Source organism: Phoca vitulina, unplaced genomic scaffold (genome assembly GCF_004348235.1).
Source record: "Phoca vitulina isolate PV1807 unplaced genomic scaffold, GSC_HSeal_1.0 scaffold5, whole genome shotgun sequence".
Classification (NCBI taxonomy): Eukaryota; Metazoa; Chordata; class Mammalia; order Carnivora; family Phocidae; genus Phoca; species Phoca vitulina.
Genome location: NW_022589708.1, coordinates 79,710,831 through 79,732,134, shown reverse-complemented (window position 1 = coordinate 79,732,134; position 21,304 = coordinate 79,710,831). Strand labels below are relative to the sequence as shown.

The 21,304-nt window shown below is 39.8% G+C and overlaps 1 protein-coding gene across 2 annotated transcripts in view; it reads left to right on the top strand.

Annotated features, from left to right (window-relative positions):
• PARP4 (poly(ADP-ribose) polymerase family member 4) overlaps positions 1-21,304 on the top strand; it is a 103,895-nt gene that overhangs the window by 38,248 nt on the left and 44,343 nt on the right. For both annotated transcript variants that reach the window (XM_032403408.1, XM_032403407.1), the window contains exons 14-23: positions 200-356; positions 1,617-1,741; positions 5,864-5,995; positions 6,802-6,888; positions 9,914-10,078; positions 10,985-11,031; positions 11,178-11,256; positions 14,844-14,981; positions 19,884-20,079; positions 21,066-21,133. In XM_032403408.1, the coding sequence (XP_032259299.1) occupies positions 200-356; positions 1,617-1,741; positions 5,864-5,995; positions 6,802-6,888; positions 9,914-10,078; positions 10,985-11,031; positions 11,178-11,256; positions 14,844-14,981; positions 19,884-20,079; positions 21,066-21,133 (1,194 nt within the window). The remainder of the gene's footprint in view (positions 1-199; positions 357-1,616; positions 1,742-5,863; positions 5,996-6,801; positions 6,889-9,913; positions 10,079-10,984; positions 11,032-11,177; positions 11,257-14,843; positions 14,982-19,883; positions 20,080-21,065; positions 21,134-21,304) is intronic.

Here is a 21,304-nt window from a genome sequence, read left to right as displayed (position 1 = left end):
GCAGGAGAGGGAGAAGCAGGCCTCCCGCTGAGCAGGGAGCCCAATACGGGGCTCGATCCCAGGACCCTGGGATCATGACCTGAGCCAAAGGCAGACGCTTAACGACTGAGCCACTCAGGCGCCCCTGCAGTTCTGCTTTTATGAGAACATTTGCCAATAAAGGTTTTTCCCTCCACCTAATCATTTCTGTTGGTTCTAGGATGATGAATTTGTTGTATATAAAACCAATCAGATTAAAATGAAATATATTATTAAATTTTGTATATCTGGAGATGAAATAAAGGACTTTCATCCTTGTAATACTACTGAAGTAGAGGAATACAGACCTGAGTTTTCAAATTTTTCAAACCTTGAAGGTAAGACAGTTTTCTTGAATGCTGTCTTATGTGGTATTTATAGGACTCAAACTTTTTATTTTTAGACGAATTTATGCTCATGTTCAGTAATTGTATCTATGACTTCATATATAAATATTCCATTTCCTGTTTTATTTTGTAAAAGTAAAAACCAGGATACTTAAGAGAGCTTAAGTGATCTCAGAATCACATATTACTTCATTAATACGCCTAAGTTGAGCTCGTACACCTCCCGACAGCCGATGCTAAAACCCACTGAAGCACTTTAAGATGTCGAAGCACAAAAAGTGTAATGGGGGTTGGTGAAGTGGACAGAAGACACAGCTTTAGAATCAGGAAGCTCGGGTTCAAGTATCAACTTGCCACTTACTAGGCTGTGCAATATGAAACAAACTGCATAAGCTTTTTGGGCCTCAGTTTCTCTGTGTTGCAAATGAGATCAATATCTGCATTAAGCGAAGGTACTCCCAAAACTGTAATATGCAGCTTATATATTAGTAGTAGAAATATATGAGAGGGTGATAGCTTCTCAGAAAATCATAAGCCCAAACTATGATAATATTTATTAATAGCATTGTAAGAACTCATTAACATTTTTAACTGTGATCAGATTATTTTTTGTCAGAAATGTATGACTTCACATATAAGAAAATGACTCCTGTTTTTCCTCTGGGAGCATTAAATGAAATGTCTGGCAAGAGAGTATATATTTACATTTCTAATTATATGTGTATTTTTGTAGCACCTCGTATAGAAGGGGAACATTTTTCTCATATGCTGTATTAGAAGTTTGATCCAGTGTTCCTTGGATTGAAAGTCTAAGGAGTCTCATATTGGTCCGACACGCTTTTGTGGCACAATAAGTAATAGTGACTGACCAATCAAAATTACAGGCCAGGGAATGGAGATATCTAGATTCATGCATAAACTACACTTATAAATTCTTAAAGACTTTTGTGTACTTGTGTGTTTTTAAATGTATGTCTTTCAAGTAATTGAGTGACTCTACATTTTCAAGATGAGTCCTCAGAGTCTCTAGATTAAAAAGGCAGAGTGTCTCTTATGAAGGCTGCCCCCATTTTTTTCATGTGGGTTCACTTACTTTACAGCATTGGCTATTGAAAATCATAAGATGCCGCTTGTCCATTTTTCCTAAAATATAATGAATGAAGGGAAGGGGAAGGAACAACGATTAAGATAACAGAAACAGACAGTGCAGGGATGGTTTTTAAAGCTAACATTATCATTTTTAATATGTAGATTATCAGTTAGCAGACGCCAAACCTTTCAGCAACATCAAGTCTGGCCTGCAGGATGTCTCTGGCAATTCAGTTCCTCTTGAGGATGTTCACATCAAGGGAAAAATAATAGACTTCGTAGCCCAGGTATGTTCTTTGTGGTTTTATGATACTTTAAACAGATAAATAACAATTTGATTATAGTCGCATGAATTAAACAAAACATGCATTTCCAATTCATTGAGCACCTACTACATACCAGGGACTGTTCTAGGTCTAGGCATACAGCGATGAACAAAAGAAAAACTGCCCTGTAGAGCATACATTTTATTGGGGGACTAGGCAAAACACATGATAAATAAATAAAATGTATCCTAGAGGAGACTAAACCATGTGGACATCTAGGGGTCGCTCATTCTAGGTGGCGAAAACGAAAACAGCATGTGCAAAGACCCTGTGGTGGGAGCAAGCCTGATATGGTCAGGGACATCAAGGAGGCCACTGTGGCTACAGCAGAGTAGAATGGGAAAGCATGGCAGGAGATTGGATTAAAGAGGTGGTGTGGGGATCAGCTCACATCAGGACACAGGCCGTACTGAGTGAATGGATTCACTCATTTCTGAGTGAAATGAAAGCCTTTAGAAGGCTGACCGGCTGTAGATCAGAGGTTCCAAAGACCCCTTCCTTGCGTTAGACTGATTTGCTAGAGTGGCTCACAAAACTCAGGGAAACATTTTACTTACGACATTAGTAGTTATTACAGAAGAATACAACCGAGGAACAGCCAGCTGGAAGAAACGTGTAGGGCAAGGTGTGTAGGAAGGGGCACAGAGCTTCCCTGCCCGGTCCAGGCACGCCACTGCCCTGAATCTCCACGTGTTCACCAGCCTGGAAGCTGTCTGAAGACTGTCTTTTTGGGTTAACACAGGCATGATTGATTAATAAATCATTGACCATCAGTGAGTGAACTCAATCTCCAGCCTCTCTCCCCTCCCCTGAGGTCCGAGGGTGGGGCTGACAGTCCCAACCCTATAATCCCCTTGGAAACCAGTCCCTATCCTTAGGTATTTTTCAAAAGGCACCTCTTTGACATAAACTCAGGTATGGTTGAAAGGGGTCTGTTATGAACACCAAGACAACTACATTGTTCTTATCACTTAGGAAATTCTGAGGGTTTGGGGAGCTCTGTGCCAGAAACAGGTACAAAGACCAAAATATATGTTTCTTATTATAAATCACAGTATCACAGGGGGGAATTGCTGGAGATGCACTGTTCTGTAGGGGGAGGAGGATGAGAGCTAATGCTCAAGTGCAGTGCTTGGCCTCAGCCAGAAGCATGCAGCTAGTGCAGCGCGGTCATGGAACAGAAAGGAGAGTTCATGGGCAAATGTGCAGGCAGGCTGCCAGTATACTGGGAAGGCTCTCTGTTTTCTAAGATTTGACCTCCTCATTGGTTCCTAAACACTGAGGACTACACTGACCCACTAAAGACCTCTTAGAAAAATTAGAACATCTGAGTCCAGTATTGTGATATTCCCCTCTCTTCAGAGGGAAATCAGATTAATTGTAGTGGTCACCTTAAACTGGGGAAATGGGGTATGGTGGGTGGGACAGGGCATGCTACCCATAATATCTGTACCAGTTTGCATATGTCTGATTGCTGCCTCCCGGGCCCACTCTGATCCATACCCATATCCCTGAATAGCTCAGGGAGACCTTATAGACCTTGGGAGACCCTGATGTGGACTCATGGTAAATGTTCTGACCTATGCTAATCTGTTTGGAGCCACTTAGGATGTGTGACCACAGTGGTTACCACTTCCTATGAGTCAGGCTCTGGATTGAGTTTTTCACATGCTATATTTAATCCTCCCCAAAACTCTATGAGGTGAATGCTGTGATTATGCCCATTGTTTAGATGAGGAAGCTGATATGCAGAGACATTGAATGACATGATAAATCACGGATTTGAACCCAGATCATTCTGATTCTCAAGTCCAGCCTCTTTAACCACTATGCAGTAGTACAACCTGGGATAGATTGTGTAAAGCAGAGAATTTGGAGTTTGGAGGCTTAGTTTTGAATCCTTGCTCATTCTTTTCTATCTCCTTCCTTGGGGAAATTAGTTAACTTCTTTGTGCCTCAGTTTCCTCAAATGTAAAATGGAAATAATAATATCTGCCAGCCAGCATGTGGCTATTAAATACAATGACTATAAAGGACATAGGGCATTTTTTTTCACATGCAGTAGATAAAAAACTGAGTGTGTTACAAGGAGAGGCATACGTCCTCTGTACATTACTTTGGATTAGACAACTTGCACCATTTGATATTTTAAACCTGATGAAGCTTTTTCCATGGATAACTTTGCCCCAAAAATAACTCATGATTTAGCAGTGAATTTTTCACTAATTTGTGATTAGACAGCTGGCTTGTAGATTGTCATTGAGAATCCAAGCAGAGGCCCAGCGGCAGGGACTTGTATGTTCGTGGCTCACATATTTGACTCTTCTCAGAATGAGTTTAGTGTTTTTAGTTTAATAACTAAACTAAAATAGTGGTTTCATCTGAAGGTGGAAAATTAAGATGTCAAAAATTAGTACAGTGTATTATTTTCTCTTCTAAGTCCTAGTAAAAATACTTCTGTCATCATTACCGAAAATTTCTTGCTTTCTGAGTGCCCAGTCATATTATGGGATGTACAGAGAGTGAAGCTGACATAGACCTGACCCCTGGGAACAGACCTGCTAACTAGATGCAGGCAGGACATCCACAGAGCAGGATAAAAACATGAACCCAAACCAAAGGACAATTAGACAGTGATCCTATCCAGCATTTACAGGTCAAGCATACGTGCCCTTGAAGGGTTTGGTAAAATTGGATATCCAAGAGAGAAATGAAGAGAGTTCTATGCACGGGGAACGTGCGTGATGTCCTCCTGGTCAGCAATCTGCATGGCTCCTCTGCTGGGTGCTCTCTGACCTTCTATGATGGGTCAGAGTTACCCAGACACCCAAGAAACCCTGGGATCCTATAGGATCCTTTTGGGCCACGGCCAGCCTCCAGTTCCAGGGTGAGCCTGGTAAGCGGGTGGCTGTCACCAGCCAGTGAGGCCTTTGTTTGCAGAACTGTGAGAGATTTGATCTCCTGGAGGGTGCTGACTGTTGATTTGAGGACAATCACATTGTTTAAATATATGCCCCTTAAAATATTTTTCTCTGGTGCAGCACATACACTAGGGGCAGGCAACCCAGCTTACCGTAAATCCAGTTGTGGACAGCATTATGGAATAAGTTTGTTTCCTTTATTCTTTTATTTTTCATTTCAGTCTTCCCAGAGATTATTGATGACAAATTGCTAAATATTTTTTCCTTATTATTGCCACATGTTTAAAATGTTAGTGTTTATTATATGTCTAGGGTTTTTAAAAAATTTGCAATTGTTTAAAGACTGGCCTTTTCTTAAGCAAGGGAGTAATGTGATAAACAGAGTCCATTTGGTAAAATTAATCTGGTAAGAATAGAGACAGCAGGTAGGAGTGGAAAAGAGTTGATTCAGGAGTTGTCGACAGGAAGAGATGAGGATAGATGAAAAAAGCTGTGGAGGGCTATGTACAGAGAGGTAAAGGAGGGAAATGTCAAGACCTGAAAACAGACCAGATATAAGAACTATTCTCGAGTAATGTCTGGGCCCACGTGACACCAAGGAGGGATCAAGACCCACACATAAAGAGGCTCTCTTGTCTTCTTTTTTTTTTTTAAAGATTTTATTTATTTATTTGAGAGAGAGAATGAGATAGAGAGAGAGCATGAGAGGGGGGAGGGTCAGAGGGAGAAGCAGACTCCCTGCTGAGCAGGGAGCCCGATGCGGGACTCGATCCTGAGACTCCAGGATCATGACCTGAGCCGAAGGCAGTCGCTTAACCAACTGAGCCACCCAGGCGCCCGGCTCTCTTGTCTTCTTAATGAAAGCTGCATTGCTTCTGTTAAGCCAGTGTTTGTAATATTGTAATACTAGTGACTTTTATTCCAGCCAAGGATGTATGAATTACCTAAAGTTGCAGCTGGTACGCTTTATAATGTGACATGGACTCTACACTGCAATCATAGAATGCTCTAACTCCTGAGGCCAGGGTTGGGAATTTGAGAGACATGATAAAAATTCAAGGAATTTAAAGAAAATATGCATAATAGTTTTCATTAATAGTTGTTCCTGCAAATGTTGTTCCATATTGTTTCATCAAGTATATGGATTTTTTTTCTTCTTCAGGTCACTGTTTTTCAGACATACACCAATCAAAGTTCTGTGCCCATTGAGGCAAGATATATTTTTCCTTTGGATGATAAGGCAGCTGTGTGTGGTTTTGAAGCATTCATCAATGGGAAGCACATAGTAGGAGAGGTAAGGGGAGAAAATGCACTGTGACTGCTCTTTGGATTCAAGGTCAGTTTCCCATTTACCCAAATCTTCCTCACCTGAGTCCCCATAGCTATAAGGTTGAATAGCAGCCTTATCATAAAACAGAAATATTCTTTGAAGAACCAAGCATTTAAACATAGTTGGCTTCTATTTAAACATCCCTCCCTGATTAATTGGTTTCTGTCCCTACCTGTCCAGTGTTCATCAGTCAGTGCCTTGTAAATTCTTTGCCTAGCATTTTGAAACAGAGCAATTTCAATATCAAAATTTTAAGAGAGGCACAATGGAAAATTGGTAAAGCCTTTATATAGTTTTACAAAAAACTGATCCTCTGCATCCTGCTGTAACAGTCAAATTGATGCGACAGTTGCCATTGTTAACTTCTTAAGAAAAGTTGTACCAAAAGAAATAATAAGTGATACGGTCTTTGTTTATTCTAAGGATTAGCCCACAGTTGCAATAATAACTCATATTTTGTTAAATGTAGGATAAACTTTATTATTTTTGTTCAACATAAAGTCCCAATCAAACTTTTTTTTTTTCACTGTTGACTCTGAAATATTTTGGTCCCAACTAATTAAAGAGATTTCACTTTAGTTGACCTTTTCTGATTCAAATTCTTACCAGATAGGTATATTTTAATGATCACTTTATGTAAGTTTCCATTCACCTTAGGCTCTTAGTTTTCTGGTTCTGCCTAGGTTTTAATTAACATTGATGAAGTTTTTCTTGTTAAAGTCTGAAATCATTATACATATTATGACTGGTATAAAAATAATCTTTTCCAGGTTAAAGAGAAGGAAGCAGCCCACCATGAATACCGAGAAGCCATCAGTCAAGGCCATGGCGCGTACTTGATGGATCAGGATGCACCCGTATGGCTTGATTTATCCATTAGTCTAGCATACTTACCAGAAGGGAGAAAGAGTTGGAATATGACTTGAAACATGAAGTCCATAGTAGAAACTGGGATAATTTCTGCCATTTTAGGCCTAGAGTTTAACTTGTTGTTAGCAAGGGAAGGTCCAGCTGGTCAGAACCGTTTGACTTACCTAAAGGTAGGAGGAAACAGTGTCGGTATTGCCAAACAAATAAGACCTATTTCTGTCCTTGGGAACTGAGTTTCCCAGAAGTGACAACAAAAAGAAAACATTTGGGGGTACATAATCTTCATCTTCTGATAAAAGAGTATAATATACAGTTGGCCCTTGAGCAACACAGTTTTGAACTTTGGATCTACACTGGTAGGCGGATTTTTTTCGTTAAATACAGTATGGCACTGTAAATGTATTTTGTCTTCCTTATGGTTTTCTTTTCTCCTGCTTACTTCATTGTAAGATTTTAGTATATAACATATAACATAAAAATGTGTGGTAATTGACGGTTTATGTTATCAGTAAGGCTTTTGGTCAATAGTAGGCTATTAGTAGTTAAATTTTTAGGGAGTCAAAAGTTATAAGTGGATTTTTGGCTGCACAGGGGTCAGCACCTTCATTCAAGGGTTCACTGTATTTACATTTTTCCTAGGACTAAGCTTATCTAGCAATTTATCCAGTTTTCACCAAGTCATATCCCAGGAAGACATTTCTACAGGGTCCTGAGATAGGTCCAGATTCTTTTCTTTCTGATTAATTGCTTTCCTAGGGATAAAATATGGAGAATTTGAAAGAAGGAAGAGCTATCATGTCCACTAGATTTCTTTTCTTAAATATAAGATGCTTTAAATATGCCTTTGGCAGATACTAGATTGCATGCAGTTTGTAATCATTATCTCCAGTGTAGATATTTAGTTGTTTTTGAGGACAGGGCCACGTGCTTCAGATATTACCTCTGAGGATGGCACATTGCCATAGCATCGTGAAAATTTGATGTTGGGTCGGGGGGAGTTACTCAAGATTAATATAGAGTTAAAGGATAAATGATTGCTTTTGACATCTAAGATAACAATTTGCAGAATGGAAATAAGCAAGGAAGAGGTCATTGTTAAACAGGTAATAATGCTACCCCTGGCCAAAGTGTATATATAAAAGCCTGGGGTTCATTTAATAGGCTGACACTTAACAGTGTGGGGTTATTGTCATAAATGAAATGGTCGGCATATTTCCTCCTTGATGCTAATATATTTCCCTAGGAAAATGATCCACAGGAAAACAGTCTTCACAAAGGATATTACCTATGGATAAAGTCTGTCAGAACCATTGCTAACCAGAGCCTTTGGGTCTCCCAGAATGTATTTTGCCATCCAGTGACTATGATGTCCTCACTCTAAAATATATTATATTAATAATATAATTATATAATGTATTATATACATATTATATATTATTACATATGTGTTACGTGTTTAATATATAAATTATATATTCTCTATTTGCTAATAGTTGGGAACATTTTATATATATATGCACACACATATACATATATACATATATATATACATGTAAAATGATATTCTTCTATACTTGGCAACATTATACGTGTGTATATATAAAACATAATGTATATTACTGTATTACATATCATGTTATCATTTATAATATATATAATGTACATATGCTATATATATTATATATATGATGTTCCCAACTATCAGAAGACTAGCAAAGTGGCTTGAGACATCCAAGGGACTGAGATGAAAATGATTTGTGATTGAAAATTATGTAGGGACACCTAAGATTTCAAAACTCATTATATCACAAAGGAGGACAAAATTGGAAGAAATGTGTCTTGCACTGAATGGTGCTCCCCACGCTCCTCACCTACATGAGTTCCCCCCATATGCACCGAGATGCTAGCCCACTGGGACCCCTTAGGGGAATCTCCACAGTTCCGGTGCCTCGTCGTCCTCAGAGGGGCTTGTCACTCTTTGTAATTGAGTTCACTCGGCTGCCTTGAAACTCAGCCTCCTGGCAGGTCAAGACAAGTTACAGTTTTGTAGATTATCCAGCTTGTAACAGAAGTGACATCTTGCATCTATACCCTACACAGAAACCCCACACTATTATGTGGCAGTCTCTCAAATGAGACCCAGGCTTTTATGCACTTCTTTTAAGGACAAGCACTATGAACTGTTCAAATAATCATCTCTTCATTGTTTATCCCTTCACTGGAATCCATTTCTTTATTGGATATTCTTGCAAATGGATATCCTGGCAAATGGATATCCTTGATATCAAAAGTAATCATTTACCCCTAAAATTTATATTAATCATTAGTATTATATGCTCCTAAACATAGTAAGTTTCATGGCAGTGCAGCCAAGTGGACTGGAAGATATGCTTGGGGTGTTAAGAGTTTCTCTGTGTAGGTATCAGAAAAAATAGATCTAGCCTCTCTTTTTTCTGCCCTAGCCAGTCATGAGCTTATCTTCGTATGCAGTGATTATAATACCCCTTTAAAATAAAATGAAATACGTTTCCTAAAAAATAAAATGATGAATAAACTACAAGATAAAGGGATAAAGTGAGGACCAGGTTAGTAAAAACTGCTCTAGCTCTACGGCTGCTGAGAGGATTGCCGCCAGATGCTGTGGAGGTCAGAGAGGCTACAGGTTCTTCAAGAAGGGGCTATATGGAGGCTGTCTGTGCAGCAGAGCCCTGCAGGCAGGGCCTCTGGTGTAGGGGACAGAGGTGACACTCCCCAGTCAGGGCAAGGTCCTGCTCCCAAAGGGCCTCCTCTCCTTCTGCCCCCTGTAGATGTCACGCCATCCCTACCCCTGGGGACCGGCAGCAGGGTTCTCCTTTAGCGCTGCCAATGCCCATTTGTCTTATAGATTCTATGCTCATTTTCTGAGGAAGAGTCTGGCAGACTGTAATTTAAGTGGCTCATGTAATAGGGATTAACTAGCATAGAATGGATGCACTTTTGAGTAGAAAGCTGAGTAATGTGTTTCTATTTCAGGATGTTTTTACTGTTAGTGTTGGAAATCTACCCCCTAAGGCTAAGGTCCTTATCAAAATTACCTACATCACGGAACTCAGCATCCAAGGCAGCAGGGCTGTCTTCTTCATGCCCACCACCGTGGCACCCTGGCAACAGGACAAAGTTTTGAATGAAAACATTCAGGTTTGTATGCTTAGAAAGATTTAAAGAAGTTTTTTTAGTGATTTATTGATAGGGAATTTAAAAATATCTAAAATAATCTAATCTTTCCAGGGGCACCTGGGTGGCCCACTTGGTTAAGCATCTGACTCTTGATTTCGGCCCAGGTCCATGATCTCAGGGTTGTGAGATCAAACCCCGAGTTGGGCTCCATGCTGGGCGTGGAGCCTGCTTAAGATTCTCTCTCTCCCTCTTCCCCTCCTCTCCCACTTCTGTCTCTCTCCCTCTCTAAAAAAGAAAATAATAATAATACATGAAAAAAAATCTAATCTTTCTGGCATGAAGTCAATTTTACTGACATTTCTGCATTTAGATACATGTAATGTTTGTAAAATGAAAATAAAAACACAGTTAGGCTCAATAGGTGTAATATTTTTATTCTGTTCAGTCACTTAAAAAATTTTTGTGTCTGTATTACATGTTCATTATGAAGAATTTAGATAAGCATAAAGAGTGCAAATAAACCAAAGAGGAAAATTTAAACAATCCTTAATTCCATTGCCAGAGGTAGTAGTCCAAAGCTACTGGTTAACGCTTTGTTTCCCTTTTGTACATATTTATATAAATTGTGTGTGTGTATATGCATATAGAGGTATGATGTATATGTGTATGTGTATACCCACATATAGAAATATGTATAGTTCAAAATCTCTGTTAAATTGGTCATAAATTATCCCTGATATCAGTTGCATTTTAGAAGTTAACTGTCATTCCATGAGCAAATGTTCTGTGTCTCACTACTCAGAAGTGAGACTAGCTGTCTTGTTGCTCCTGTAGATTGTGCTCTTGGTAACATTACATTCAGCTTAGAGTTCTCATTGTGAAACTTAGTAGATACTTAGTTATACATATATATTTTTCTTTTAACAGGATACAGTAGAGAAGACTTACATAAAGAAGATAGGAACAAAACAAAGGTTAGTACCAAAAATATAAAACCTCTTCAGACATCCAGTGGACATTAGTTTTATGGTTTCAAATTTTACTTAAAATTATATAAAATGACAACAAGTATTTGTTTAATATTTAAGATCATAGACAACTTTTTCTTCTTTTTTGGTAGCTTCTCTTTGAGTATGTCCATTGAGATGCCATATGAGATTGAATCCATTTCTAGTGATACACATAAACTGAGACAAAAGGTTAGTAAATCTTCGTTTTATTTTTTAGGAGCTTTTATTTTAGCATTAGTTTTATTTTGTCAAGGCAATACATGCAGGTGGTTTAAAAAGTTAAAAAATAATGCTAACAACAGGGGTGCCTGGCTGGTTCAGTTGGTGGAACATGCAACTCTTGACCTCGGGGTTGTGAGTTTGAGCCCCACATTGGGTGTAGAAATTACTTAAAAAATAAAATCTTAAAAAAGAAGAAGAAGAAAATAATGCTAACAACGGCTTCTCACAAGAAGCAGCAGCCTGGTTCTGCCCTGCCTCATCCAGACCAGCCTCTAGAGACAGTGAACCACTTTAAATATTTTACCTCCTTTCTGGTGGCCTCCAAAGTTGTAAATGCTCAGGTTTTTTTACTACTTGTTCTTGATTCATCTGATTCAAAATTATTTTTTGATTTCCTGTTGTGGTAGATGAAAATTTAATTCTCTTATATCTCCACTAACCTCACTCACACATAGATTAAAACTCTTTAGAATACTATTGGTCACTGTTGAATGCTCCCAATAATTCAGATAATGTTTTTCCCCTGAGGCCTTCCTCCCTTCTGTCTCTCCACTCCAGTGCAGCTTCATTACCACATGACAGCTGTTGTCCCAGGGCCTTTCTTTATGATTCTCCTTTGTAGGGCTTTTCCTCTTTATCCTTTTTCTTGTTTTTTTCCCCTCCATTTGGCAGAGCACAGCTTCCATTAATTTCCTGAGCTTGAGGGCAGCAATGTCTGGAGCTATCCTTATTCCATGTGTGAATGCTGATCATTTGCTGAGGTGTTTAATCCTGGGTTGAAAGTCATCTTCCTCAAAATATCGAAAACATTATCTTCTAGCTTCCAGTGTTACTTTTGAGAAGTTAAATGCTATTCTTATCCCCCATTCTTTGTATGTAGTCTGTTTTGTTTTGTTTTGTTTTAAATTCTTCAAGAATTTCAGATCTCTTGGGGTGCCTGGGTGGCTCAGTCGTTAAGCGTGTGCCTTCGGCTCACGTCATGATCCCAGCGTCCTGGGACAGAGCCCCGCATCAGGCTCCCTGCTCTGCGGGAAGCCTGCTCCTCCCTCTCCCACTCCTCCTGCTTGTGTTCCCTCTCTCGCTGTGTCTCTCTCTGTCAAATAAATAAATAAAATCTTAAAAAAAAAAAAAAGAATTTCAGATCTCTTTATCCCTGGTATTCTGAAATTTCATAAGAATATGATATTTAGGGGCACCTGGGTGGCTCAGTCATTAAGCGTCTGCCTTCGGCTCGAGTCATGATCTCGGGGTCCTGGGATTGAGCCCTGCATTGGGTTCCCTGCTCAGCAGGAGGCCTGCTTCTCCCTCTGCCACTCCCCCTGCTTGTATTCCCTCTCTCGCTTGTCTCTCTCTGTCAAATAAATAAATAAAATCTTAAAAAAAAAAAAAAAAAAAGAATGTGATATTCATTCATTGTGCTGGGAAATTTTTTTATATTTTTTAAAAATAAATTGTTCCTCTTTCCTTCATCTTTTGCATTGCCTTTCAATCAGGTGTCCCCTGGATTGAGCCTTTTGTTTTCTCTCTTTTTCTCTCCTGTTGACCATTGTATTGTTTCCTTGTTCTACTTTCTGGGTGATATTTTCAACTTTAAATTCCATTCTACTGAAATTTGCGTTTTAGTTCTCATTTTTTAATTTGTAAAAACTCTTTTCTGTTCTGTAAGTATTCCTTTTTTATAGCATTTTGTGTGTTTCATGGGTGCATTATCTTCTCTTTCTTGTCTCTCTGAAAACATAATATATTTTTTGTTCTCTTCCCTGTGTTTTGCCTTTTTTCTTTGAGTTCCTTTTTTCTTCTTCTGGCTTTTTCTTTTTTCAATCTCTATATTTTGTGTTAGAGGCTTTTCCTCAAATGCCTGGGTGACCTCTCTGTGTTCATCTCTAACTGAGACACAAGAAAGCTAGTTAGATGCTCTGAGGTGGGTGAAGTGAGTGGACCAAAGACCCTGCCCTAGAGGCCCAGGCAGCTGGCTGGCTGTTTGGTGGTGAGTCTTGTGGTGGTGGTTTAGCCCTTCTGTGGTCATTCAGAACACCTCTAGGTTATTCATAAAGTATGACTGGGGAGAGTGACTGAGAGGCCCACACGTTAGGATGCCAGCTTTGACTTCATTCCCCAGTTTGCAGCCCTATATTCCTATGCTTTTTTATGCCTCAGGTTCCCCAGTGTGGATGCTATTTGCTTGAATTTCTCTAAGAAATGAATCTTTAGTTTCCTTTAATGAGAGAACAGGGTGCTAACTATTGGTGCTAGCTGCTTGGCTACTTCGGCAGGGAGGGGGCCTGCATTAAGTCAACCACTGTGTTCTGCAGTACCCCCAGGGTATGAGCCTTACTGGGTTGCTGTAGTCCCCCACCAGACCCAGGTAGTAGCTTCCTCCACTCTAGCTGAGTCACTTGTCATGCCTCTATCAACTTTCCATCTTTTTAAAATTTGTCGACATCTCTCAACTGCTGTTGATCCTATTCTCAATATCTTTATGGGCTTATACCCTTTAATTGTTTCCTTTTTATGGTAGAGAATTTTAGGGTTTTGCTAGGAATGGAGGTAAACACATACATTTAGTCCATCCTGAACAAGAGACCCTCTGCATCAGATAGCTTCTGCTGTGTAACAAATAATCTTGAAACCTTATGGTTTAAAACAACAACATTTGTTATTTCACACAGTTTTGTGAATTGGCTGGGCAGTTCTAATGGCCTGCACTGGCTTGACTGGGACAGGATGGTCTAGAATGGGCTTATTCTAATACCTGGCAGTTGGCCTGGTGTCAGTTGGTGTGATAACCATGTCTCTCTTCATTCAGCAGGTTAACTCAGGTTCATTCATATAGTTAGTGGAAAAGTTCTCAGTAGCAACAGAGGAAGGCAAGCCCCATTGCACCAACATTTTCCAAGCCTCTTGCATCACATCTGCCAATATCCGATTGACCAAAGCAAGTCACACTGGCCAACTTTGGGTTCAAGGGCAGAGAAATATGTGCTACCTCCTGACGGGAAGAGATGCAAAGTCACATTGCAAAGGGGCAAGCACAGAGGGATGGAAAGACTTTATGGCCATTTTACAATCTATCATATTGCCTTTATTGTTTTAAAGCTTATCATCCACATTTTCAAAAGTTATTTTATATTTATGAAAACTTAATTTAAAAATAAGGCATAATTATAAGATTTCTATTGAATTTTCTATTTTTACTATTTTCTATTTTTACTATTTTACTATTTTTACTACACTAAGTTCTAGTGTACTTACTGCTATATCCAGATAGTTCTACCTGAATACATAGATCTATAATCTTTGGATCCAGGATTTGAAACTGTCTCAGACTTCTCAATTGGTCTGTGTACATCAACCTTAGAATTTCAGGAGGGTAACTGATATGATAATGGTCATGACTTCTAAAAATTTCATAATTTTGAATTTATTACTACCTTGTTGATTCTTGATGGAGTTAGATAAATTATGCAAGGGTTTGCCACTGACAGGTAACTGCAAATCGATCATATGGCATTATTCCATTATTTACTTTGTTGTCATTGTTGTTTGTTTTGTAGCGCACAGACTGCAAAGCTGTAATTAGCACCATGGAAGGTAGCTCCTTAGACAGTGATGGATTCTGTCTTCACGTTGGTTTGTCTGACGCATATCCCCCAAGAATGTGGGTTGAAAGACATCCAGAAAAAGAAAGTGAGGTATAGTCCTTCTTACTTAAAAATGGGAGACACTATTGAAAAAATATTTCAGAATAGATTATTTAACTTTGGAAATTACTGATAGTCCTGAAAAACTAGCATTACAAAATGAGCTCTCACCACCCCAAGATTTTACAACTAAAAATACTTATGAAATCAGGCATGACAAACTTCTGAGGTTTCAACCAAGTCCCTCATGTGGCATGTTTCTCTATGACTGTAGTTTCTACCTTAATCCCCACCAAAACCAAAATATGCCTTCAGACATTACATTGGTTAGTCTGTATATTTTTATAGTTTTAAAATATTAATACTGTAAAAGTAGATACAAAATTATTTATGGCCATAAGACAATTTGTGTGTCTATGATGAGGAGTCTCTTCATATTAGAATAAAAATTGAGAGTGACATCAGCAAGATGGCCAAACAAGATGTCCTTTACATGTATCCTCCCCCAATAACAATTATATGACATCTATCCACGGGCAAAGTGCCATGTGGGAGTTTTAGGGTCCAGTTAGGAGATTTTGAAAACCCAGTGCAGCCCAAGACCAAAGAGAACCATTTTGAGAAGGCAGGTTTACCCCCAGGCAGCTGACTTGCTGACCATGGTCCTGGCTGCAGACACCATCTGTGCCCCCAGATATCCTGAAAGCACCCTCTACTTGGCTCCAGCCTCCTAACAGTCATAGTCTATAAGCAGACCCGTGATTCCAGGGACCCAGCAGGAGACACTTCCATCTACAACCCTGAAGATTCTGAAAGGGCCCTATTCTCAGCTCTAGCCCCCTCCTAGCTGCAGTCCACGAGCAGTCCCATTGGCATAGGACCTGTTGGATACTCATGTCTGTACCTTGGGAGATCCAGAAAGGGCCCTATATTCTGCTTCAGCCCCTCCGGCCATGATCAGAGACCACTCAACCTACCTGGAGACCTCATGGGAGACATCATCATCTGCACATTTAGAGCCAGGTCTGCAGATCTCAGTTGTGGCTGTGAAACCTGAAACAGTTCCGCAGCTTAGTTCCAGCTCCTCTCAACCTGTAGTCCAGGGTCAATCTTGCCCTCCCAGGGACTCATCCATCAACTAGGCAGGAGCCTTCTCAGGGACCTAGTGGAAGCTGCACCCATCCACACACCTGGTAATAGGTCTACTGACTGAGGAACTGTGGATTGTGAAGTGGCATCTTGTCCCAGGCTACCCTACTGAACAAGGTACTGAAGCAATCCCAGCCACCCAGGGACCAGACATGATCCACACCTGTCTGACCCCTGGTAACAAGAATGTCAACTGCAGACCACACCATAGACCCAGCAACAGTCTTGAAATTGACTTCAATCCTGCACAACTATGATTCCAGAGGTAATCCCATCAGCCAGGGAGCCTGCCACACTAGCCTATAAAAATTAGTCTGTGTTTGCTCCTTCAGGTGCACAGATACCAATGCAAGGTTTATGTGGATCATGAAGAATTAGGCAAACATTACACCACCAAAGGAAACTAATAAAGCTCCTGTAACTGACCCCAAAGAAATGGAGATCTATGATTTGCCTGACAATTCAAAATAATCATCTTAAGGAAACTCAATATAATATAAGAGAACATGGAAAAACAACTAAATGAAATTAGGAGAACAACACATGAACAAAATGAGAAGTTTAATAAAGAAATACAAATCATAAAACAGAACCAAACAAAGTCTGGAGCTGAAGAATACAATGACAGACTGAAAAATTCAAGACAGAGCTTCAACAACTGACTTGATCATGCAGAAGAAAGAATTAAGACAGACATTTGAAGTTAAAGGAACAAAAAGAAAAAGAATGAAAAAGAGTGAAGAAAGCCTACATGAATTATGGAGCACCATCAAGCAAATGAACATTTGTATCACAGGCATCCCAGGAAAGGAGAGAAAAGGGCAGAAGATTATTTAAAGAAATAATATCTAGGGGCGCCTGGGTGGCTTAGTTGTTAAGCGTCTGCCTTTGGCTCGGGTCATGATCCCAGGGTCCTGGGATTGAGCCCTGCATCAGGCTCCCTGCTTCTCCCACTCCCCCTGCTTGAGTTTCCTCTCTCACTATCTCTCTCTCTGTCAAATAAATAAATAAAATCTTAAAAAAAAAAAAGAAAAGAAATAATATCTAAAATTTTCCAAAATCTTGAGAGAGATGGACATCCAGGTGCAGGCAGTTCAAAGGACCCCAAGCAAGATCAGTTGAAAGATGATTACTCCAAAACACATTATAATCCAAACATTAAAAATCAAGGACAAGGAGAGAATTTTGAAAGCAGCAAGAGAAGAATGGCTCATCACGTATAAGGGAACCCCCCCCCCATAGGGCTATCAGCAGACTTTTCTGCAGAAACCATGAGGTCAGGAGGGAGTGGGATGATGTATTCAAAGTGCTGAAAGGAAAAACTGCCAACCAAGAATACTACTCTTTTGGGTTCCTGGACACAATTCCAAGGGGAAGAGAGGGGTTTCCCCACATACCACCATGTAAGTCCAGGATGTTACCTTACTTCTGACCAACTAGCTATAAATCAGAGATTCCCACAAGCCCTTCCTCAGTTTTGATTAACTTGCTAGAGCAGCTCACAGAACTCAGAGAAACATTTTACTTACTAGAACCAGTTTATTACAAAAGCATATAACTCAGGCATAGCCAGATGGAAGAGATACATAGGGCAAAGTCTGAGGAAAGGGTGCAGAGCTTCCATTCCCTCTTCAGGCACATCACTCTTCCACATCTCCATGTGTTCCCCAATGTGGAAGCTCTCCAAAGCCCATGGTTTTGGGTTTTTATGGTGACTTCATTACACCGGCATGATTGATTAAAATCATTGGCCATTGGCAATTGATTCAGTCTCCAGCCCCACTCCCCTTCCAGAAGTCTGGGGGCAGAACTGAAGGTTCTAAGTCTCTGGTCACATGGTTGATTCTCCAGGCAACCAGCCCCCCTTCTTAGGCGGCATCCAAAACTTGCCTCATTAACATAACAAAAGACATCTTTATCACTCTCATCACTTAGGAAATTCCAAGGGTTTGGGGAGATGTAAGCCAGGAACAGTGGACAAACACCAAATATATATGAATTGACCAAATACGTATTTCTTATAAATCACAATATAGCATAAACCCAGCAAAACTGCCCTTCAGAAATGAAGGAGAGATACATTCCCAAACAAAAACTAAGGGAATTCATCACCACTGGTCCTGCCTTATGAGAAATGGTAAAGGGAGTTCTTAAAGTGAAAGAATGCTAGAGAAACACAAGCTTCTAGTTGTGGAATGAATGAGCCATGGGAATAAAAGGTACAGCATAGAGAGTATAGTCAATTCTATCGTAATAGCGTGTGGTGACAGATGGTAGCTATACTTGTGGTGAGCACAGCATAACAAATAAACTTGTCAAATTGCCGTACTGTACACAGGAAAGTAATATAACATTGTGTGTCAAGTATACATCAGGAAAAAATAAAATAAAATATCCTGTCAATAGATGCAGAAGAACTGTTTGAAAAATTCAACACCCTTTCATGATGAAAGCTCTGAACAAACTGAGTATAGAGGGAACATGCCTCAGCATAATAAAGGCCATATATGACAAACCCACAGCTAACATCATACTCAATGGTGAAAAATAGAGCTTTTTCTCTAAAATCAGAAGTAAGAGTGCCCACTCTCACCATTCCTATTCACTGTAGTACTGGAAGTCCTAGCTAAAACAATTAGGCAAGAAAAAGAAATGAAAGGCATGCAAATGGAAAGGAAAAAGTGAAATCATCTCGGTTTGCAGATAACATGATCTCATATATAGAAAACCCTAAAGACTCCACTAAAAAACTGTTAGAACTAATAAACAAATTCAGGCAAATTGTAGGATATTATAAGAAAACTACAGGCCAATATCTGGAACACACTGGCAAGTGACACATTCCCATTAGAGTCTGAGATCTAGAGAGAAGCAGTGTGCCTGAGCCTAGGGGGGTTTCATCAGTTTTTAGTGGGCCACTCTTTATTTTCTGTTACTCTAGCCCAGTTACATGTCCATCATTTAGAAAGATTGTGTGGGTAGGTTTTGGATTGAAATTTTGTTGTCTTTTGGCACATAAAGTAGTATAAGCATACTTGTTTTATTGTGCTATGTTGTATCATGCTTTACAGGTACTATGTTTTTTACAAATTGAAAGTCTGTGGCAAGTCCTTTGGCGCCATTTTTCCAATGGCATTTTCTCACCTCGTGTCTCTGTGTCACATTTTGGTAATTCTGTTGAAGACTGTTGAAATAACAACAAAGGGTTCTAAAGACTGTTACATAGACTTACTTGACAAAGCAACAGCAGGGTTTGAGAGGAAGGACTTCAATTTTGAAAGAAGCTGTACTGTGGGTGTAATGCTATCAAACAGCATCACATGCTACAGAGAAATTGTTTGTGAAAGGAAGAGTCAATTGATGTGGCAAACTTTAGTGTTGTCTTATTTTAAGAAACTGCTGCAGCCACCCCAGCCTTCAGCAACCACCACCCTGATCAGGCAGCAGCCGTCAGCATCAAGGTGGGACCCCCCCCACCAGCAAAAACATTATGACTTACTGAAAGCTCGGGTGATGATTAGCATTTTTTAGCAGTAAGGCATTTTTTAATTAAGGTATGTACATTTTTTTAGATAAAATGCTATTGCACATGTAATAGACTACAGTATAGTGTAAACATAACTTTTATGTGTTCTGGGAATCCAAAAAATTTATTTAACTCACTTTTTTTGCGATATCTGCTTTACTGTGGTGGTCTGGAACTGAACCGGCAGTATCTCAGAGGCATGCCTATACCAATATAAACAAGCCAGACCAGGTTAAGTTATGATAAACATCAACCCAGCACCTTTTTTCTTTTTTTAGGCCTGCATGCTTGTTTTTCAACCCGATCTCGATATCACACTCTCTGACCTAGCCGAGAACAGTGAAGTGATTATTTGTCTCGATTGCTCCAATTCCATGGAGGGTGCAACATTCTTGCAAGCCAAGCAAATTGCCTTATATGCACTGTCCTTGATGGGTAGGAAGCAAAAGATCAACATTGTCAAGTTTGGCACAGGTGAGCGCTCTTCGGCCCCAGTCCAAAGTGTGCTTCCTCCTTCATATTAGTGTAGAGCTGATGGCTATTCGTACCCTGACCTCATCTGTGGAGTAAGAGGTAGCATAGCATGGAGTTCAAGAACCAGAACACTCGAGCTCGGTCCCTAGACTCAGATTCCAGCTCTACCACTTACTAGCTCTAGATGTCACCTTGGGCAAATTACTTGAACTTCTCCTCATCTGTAATATAAGAGTAAGAGTTCCTACCTCGTAGCCTCATAGTGTTGTTGTAAGGACTGAGCTGATGCATGTAAAGGATTTAAAACAGTGCCTGTTACAGAGCAAGTGCTGTATAAATTTTACTAGGTTACCACCAGCTGAACCAAATGCAAGACCCTTGGTTTAACATGGATGAGGGTCCCAAGGATATGGACAGAACACCTGAAATCAGCACAGTAGTAGAAAATCTGTAAGGTTTCAGGAAGCATCAGATCAGCCCTTTTAGAGGAAAAGTAATACCATCCTCCTTGTGAGGGCCCGGGGACATCTCAGCCACCAGAAAAGGTACTTTAGGAATGAGAGAAGGAACGGAGTAGAGTGAGGGGACAGTCGTGTCCTATTGATTCTTCTGTGCCGTTCAGCAGAAGACTGAGCCCTTTTATGAAGGAGCTAGGGTCTGCTGCTGTTGGAGGCAGAGGTCAAGTAAGGCTGGGGTACCAAGCGCCTGGAAAGAGAATGTGTCCCTCCGGTGGCCAGGCGGTCTGTGCTACTGTGACACCCCACATCTTACTTTGCATGAGCGATCCGCTACAGAACAAAGGTGTACACATGTAATTTTACTCAGAACATTTTACACAGTAAAGTGCATAGTTTCAATGCACTAATTATTTAAAGGAATACTGTGGTGAAGTTTTTTTTTTATATGTTAAACTATCAAACATGATTGTTAGTGGTCAATAAAGTGAATATTTAATAGCTGCACCTCACGCCAATCTTATCACACAGGTTACAAGGAATTATTTTCATATCCTAAGTACATCACAAGCAATAATACACCAACAGAGTTCATTATGGTGAGTAAAAGAACCTTCCTTCATCTCTTGGGTCTTTTCCTATCAAGTTTTAATGGTATTGTCTGGACTTATTCTCCCCAAGACCACTAATAGAACACCCCTAGTCCTTCAGTTTTTGTATGTCAGTGGGGCCCTTTTATTATCATTATTATTAATAAAAGCGATACAAAC